This window comes from Monodon monoceros, unplaced genomic scaffold (assembly GCF_005190385.1).
Source record: "Monodon monoceros isolate NGI ecotype Baffin Bay Population unplaced genomic scaffold, NGI_Narwhal_1 Super_Scaffold_4, whole genome shotgun sequence".
Classification (NCBI taxonomy): Eukaryota; Metazoa; Chordata; class Mammalia; order Artiodactyla; family Monodontidae; genus Monodon; species Monodon monoceros.
In genome coordinates, this window is record NW_021703781.1 from 56,950,450 (window position 1) to 56,956,449 (window position 6,000).

General features: G+C 32.4%; 1 protein-coding gene across 1 annotated transcript in view; it reads right to left on the reverse strand.

Moving 5' to 3' along the window:
- NT5C2 (5'-nucleotidase, cytosolic II) overlaps positions 1 to 5,448 on the reverse strand; it is a 44,787-nt gene extending 39,339 nt beyond the window's left edge. The window contains exon 1 of the mRNA XM_029245226.1: positions 5,371 to 5,448. Coding sequence (XP_029101059.1) covers positions 5,371 to 5,419 — 49 coding nt within the window. The 5' untranslated portion in view covers positions 5,420 to 5,448. The remainder of the gene's footprint in view (positions 1 to 5,370) is intronic.
- Positions 5,449 to 6,000: the final 552 nt, after the last annotated feature.

Below are 6,000 nucleotides of genomic sequence, written 5' to 3' on the forward strand. Positions count from 1 at the left end.
TTCTCAACACCTCTATTCAACATGGTACTATGGTTTTAGTCAGTGCAATGAAGCCAAAAATTTTTTAATAAGATATATATAGATACGAAAGGAAAAAGTAAATTATTTGCAGACCATATGATCATATATGTAGATAATTCTAAGGAATCTACAAAAGAGCTCCTAGAACTATTGAATAATAAGCAAATCAAGCAAGTCACAGGACACAAAAATAAGCTGCATTTCCAAATGCAAGTGACAAAAAAACAGAAAATGAAATTTAAAACACCATTTACAACTACATAAAAATATGAAATACTTAACAAATGAATGTGACAAAATATGTATAAGACCTTGTGACCAAAAATCACAAAAAAATTGCTAAAAGGTAAGAAAGAAGATTAGGTAAATGGAATGATGTATTAATGTTCATGGACTGGAAGATTCTATGTAGTTAAGATGTCAATTTTCCACAAATGGAACAAGGGATCAAGACAATCCTAATCAAGATCCCACCAGGCTTTTTTGAAAAAGTGATAAGCTTATTCTAAAATTTATACAGTAATGTGAAGGACCTAGAATATCAAAACCATTCGAGAAAAGAATAAAGTTAGAGGACTTAACACTACCTGACTTCAAGACTAACTATAGGGCTTCCCTGGTGGCGCAGTGGTTGAGAGTCTGCCTGCCGATGCAGGGGACATGGGTTCGTGCCCCGGTCCGGGAAGATCCCACATGCCGCAGAGCAGCTGGGCCTGTGAGCCATGGCCACTGAGCCTGCGCGTCCGGAGCCTGTGCTCCTCAACAGGAGAGGCCACAACAGTGAGAGGCCCGCGTACAGCACAAAAAAAAAAAAAAAAAGACTAACTATAAAACCTACAATAATCAATCAAGATCATGTGATAGGCACTTAAGACCAATGGAATAGAATGTCAATAGACATACCAACATATATTGGTCAATATATTCAGAAGGTATATATCTGACAAAGGACCAGTATTCAGAACATATAAAGAACTTCTATAGCTTGAAAATAAAAAGACAACCCAATTAAACCATGCGCATTTGAATAGGCACTTCACAAAAGAAATACAAATAGCCAATAAGTACATGAAGATTTTCAACATCACTAGTTAACAGAGAAATACGAAGTAAAATCACAATGAAATAATACTACATATTCACTATAATGGCTAAATTCAAAGGACTGACAATGTCAAGTGTAAACAAGGAGTGAAGCAACTAGAAATCGCATGTTTGCTGAGTAGAAATTTAAAACGGTATCACTACTTTGAAAAACCATTTGTCAGTTCCCTAGAAGGTAAACATAATCTGGCAATTACACTCCTAAGTATTTTCCCAGGAAAAAAATAAAAATATACATCCACAAAAAAGACTTGTACACCACCAATATTCTTAACAGTTTTACTCACAACAGCCCTAAACTGGAAACAACCCAAATGCTCATCAACAGATAAATAGATAAACAAATTGCAGTATAAAAACAAAGGACTACTACTTGGCCTCCCCTCCAAAAAAAAAAAAGTAAAGTTTAAAGAGAAAGGAGAATTTCATAATTTTGACTGGTTAACATCACTAGTAGTAAGACCTATCAACATTATGTACCCCTGGTATCATGCTCTAAGAAGGGCACATCACTTCTGTGGTATTCTTCCCAAATATGCATAATACTTCAATCTATTCATGAAGAAACATCAGACAAACCCGAATTGTGAAATATTCTACAAAAATACCTAACCAGTACTCTTTGAAGTGTCAAAGCAATGAAAGACGTAGGAAGTGTCACAGAAGAGACAAAGGATATATGACAACTAAATGCAATGTGAGATTCTGGTTTGGATCTTGGATTGGAATAAAGGACTTTAGTGTAAAAACTGAATAAAGTCTGTAGTTCAATTAACAGTACTGTACTAATGTTAATTTCTTAGTTTTTATAATTGTACTACAGTCAACCATGGTCAAGTAAGATGTTACCATTAGGAGAGACTAAAGGCAAACTCTTATTTTTGCAGCTCTTCCATAGGTCTAAAAATATTTGAAAATAAAAAGTTTAAAAAGTTAGGGGTAAAAAAAGAATGAACTGCCTACTGACAGACACACATAAATAAATCACAAAAAAAATTATGCTAAGCAAAAGAAGCCAGAAACAAGAGTACATTAGAATATGATTCCATTTACATGAAATTCTGGAAAGGTAAAATTAATCTGTAGTGACAAAAAGCCCTGAGGCAAAGAGTGGGGCCGGCGAGAGAAGTAACTTCAAAAAGGCAATGAGGGAACTTTCTGGAGTGATGGAAAAATTCTATATCTTGATTGTGGCAGTGGTTACACAGGTGAATACATTTTATCAAACTCAATCTATATACTTAAAATGCATGTATTTTATTGTATGTAACTTATTCCTCAATATAGTTTATTAAAATTTTAAAAATAAGTTCATATTTGAAAGTATTTAACTTGACTTATTAGTGTACATTTTATACTGGGTAAACTAAAATACTATGATTGATTCTTAAACTGATATATTAAAACTTATGCACCCAAATTGTTCATTCAATAAATATTTACTGGGCAACTACTATATGTCAGGCTTTAGGCAACACAAAGGATATAAATGTGAAAAAGAAAGCCCTTACCCTTGAGGAATTCACAGGCCAAAGGGGAGGCATGCAAGTGAACAAAAGCTGCAAGTGACATACAAATTGCTCTGGGGAATGATATAGCAAGGTGTCAGCACTGCACAGAGAAGGCAATGTCTCAGAAAAGTCTTCAGAAAGAATACAGGCCCTTTCCATGAATTCACCCTGTGAGGCTATTACACTTATTTCAGGGATATTTATCGAAGCTTTCAAAAAACACTTCTTTTAGTCTTGTCTCTCTACTTCATGGCACATTTTTCTGATGAAAAGTCCTTAGCACTTCAAGGGTGCAGTTTGTTTGTTAAAATTACCAAAAGTTATTCACAGACAAATTTAATGAATACCATTCTGGAAAACAGGTGACAGGTATGAAGTCAATAAACTTGTTTTCCTACATGCTTTATGAAGTGAAGGCAATACCACAGGGTAGTACCAATGTTTTTCATCCAACATAGAACTGTTGGAAGAATATATAGTCTCTCAAGGGGGCTACTTTAAAGAGCTTTGCCCTTTTGAGTGCTTAAGTCTCGGTTTGTTTGGGGGGGGGGTGCTTATTACTTTGAAATTATACCTCACTATAAACTGTCAATATTCAAAATAATAATTTAAATTTATTATATACATATATATCATATACGTAAACACAATGCTTAATTAAGTTTGAATCGTAGTTCAGCTATATCACAGCTAAATGTTTTTAGACAAAGTCCTTAAAAAATCAGCGTCTGCTGTAAAATGAAGACAATAGTAGTATCTGCCTCGTAGGATTTTGTAAATATTAAATAAGTGATGTGAATGAGATAATCTACGTAGTAAATGAAATAACCTATGTAAAACACTTAGGACAGGGCTTGGCATATGATAAGCACTTAATAAATGTTAATAATTATTGTTACATATAAGCAAAGTATATTAGTGTCTAGACTAAGAGTAAGCATTAAAATATAAAGTGGGATTACAAAAAAAAAAAGCATATAAAAAGAAGAAACCGTAAGGTAGCTTTAAAGTTTAGAAACTAAGATTCAGTGACTTTTTTGTTAAACAAGAGAATTCTTTTTTAAATTATTCTATGGGAATATACATTTATCTTAATGTTCAGTAACAAAATGTGCCAGGCACATTACAGGTTTCCAATAAATACTTATTGAATTGAACTACTTCAATACAGTGAGACTGTCTTAATAACCAAGAAAAAAAGTTTGTCACGTTTCAGCCCCATTAACTTCTACTTCTGCTTTAGTTAATATCCCTTTCAGCTGCCAAGCTACCTTGCCATTCTTTTCCCTGGAAAGTAGAATTCTAGAAAGGAGAAAGAATGCAAGATTTTCTCCCAATTTGGACAGCAAGATCTACATTGAGAAAGTATAGCGCTTCGAACTGCTTTCTGACAAGTATACCTAAAAGTGTCTGTGTCCAATTAGGAAAATATAAAAGAATCTAACTGCTGCAAAAACAGCTTTAAGGCAATAGAATACCAAATAAATAACAAAGAATACAGAGGGAAGAAAGAGAAATTCAAATCAAGTCAGTGTATATTTTCAATATAGAACTTGTTTGGTAAAATATCATACCCACATATATGTGGCAAGTACCTATAAACTACATGTGTTCATTTTTGTACATTTATATTATTCACTTATATTTATAGCCTAAACTGAACATCAAATTGAGATTTGTTTAATTTGAGATGATATAAACCTTCTAATAATGTTATATAAAGTTTCTGAACATAAGTGAATTAATACATCTTAATGTTTTTGTGTACTTAAAGACAGTATTTTTTAGAGAAAATTTCTGAAAGATTCTTTTCTGAGTGTCACAGTTGTATACATGTGCGTGTACATACATATATGCACATGTGCTCAACTCAGTTCTTCATCCCTACTTTTCTTTTTAGTTTTTTTTTTTTTAACTGAAGTACAGTTAGTTGATTTACAATGTTGTGTTAGTTTCAGGTGTACAGCAAAGTGATTCAGTTATATATATATATATATATATATATATTCTTTTTCAGATTCTTTTCCATTATAGGTTACTACAAGATATTGAATATAGAATATAGTTCCCTGTGCTATATAGTTGATCCTTGTTCATCCCTACTCCTTAAATTAAATGGCATTTTTGTCAGACTGCAAATATTTTAATAAAAACTTCATAAGTTCTGAACAGATGCTGCAACTATTGGCTAATACACTGAGTATTTCAAATATATCTCAGAGATATGAAGGGAAAAACAGCAGAGTGCTGGTGTTTAAGGTCTATTTGATAATGAACAAAGTAATAGCTCTAGTTTTTAAAAAGTCTTTACATAGTATATGTGCAATCACTTCAATAGAAAATCAACACATTTTTCATTTGTCTTAAGAAAATATTAAAAATTTTAACTGATAAACGTTTACCGGTGGTAGAGAGATACAAAATTCCATCCTTGAAGAACAGCTTAATAGAGTAAAAGCCAAAAGTGCCCAAATACACACAGTAATGTATAATTTCATCATATCATTTCTTACCAGGGTCTCTAAAATAATTTAGCACTTGTTCTACCTATCTCTACAATCTAGATCTCAAGGACATCTGGTAATTTCAATATTCACAAATCTCAGTGAAAGAGATTGAGCTAAATATATGACTGGCAGCTAAATATATGACTACATCAACAAGTGTTTATTGAATGGCCTACTGTGTTATATCCAAAGTAGTAGTTCTTAAGCAATCAGAAAGTGCTACTTACCAGCAAGTGTATAATCCATATCAAAACCAAAACACTTTATTTTTTCCATGGCTAAACTTCGGTTCACAAACACCCTAAAGAAAGGAGTAAAAAATGATATCTCAATTAACACTTAAACAACAAAAATTAAGTTCAATGGAATTATTTGGCTATCTTTCTAGAATGCATTTAAATACCAATATTAAGATTCATAATATAAATTATTCAAGTCCTCCTTATACCATAAGTGACATCAGATATTATACAAAAATACGTAAATTTCCTTATTGTGTCTTGATTTTAATGATGCCATGTACTCAAGTTTTCAGAGAATCAGCTCTCCTTTTCTAAGTCAGACCCCATAAAATAAGCTTATTTCTGAGATTTTATAATTCATTCACTCATTCAATTTATTTAATAAACAGAGGTTCATTTAAAGCCTACCATATGCCAGACACTAAAGACACAAATATAAACAGATTCATGTGACAAATACTTACTGAATGCCTACTATATGCCAGATACTGTGATATGGTAGAGAACAAAAGAGTACCTGCCCTCATGGAACTTATATTTTAACTTACAATCTCTCTCCTTGAGGAATTCAGCATAGCAGGAGAAAGACTTATAAGCAAATAATTATAGCAATTC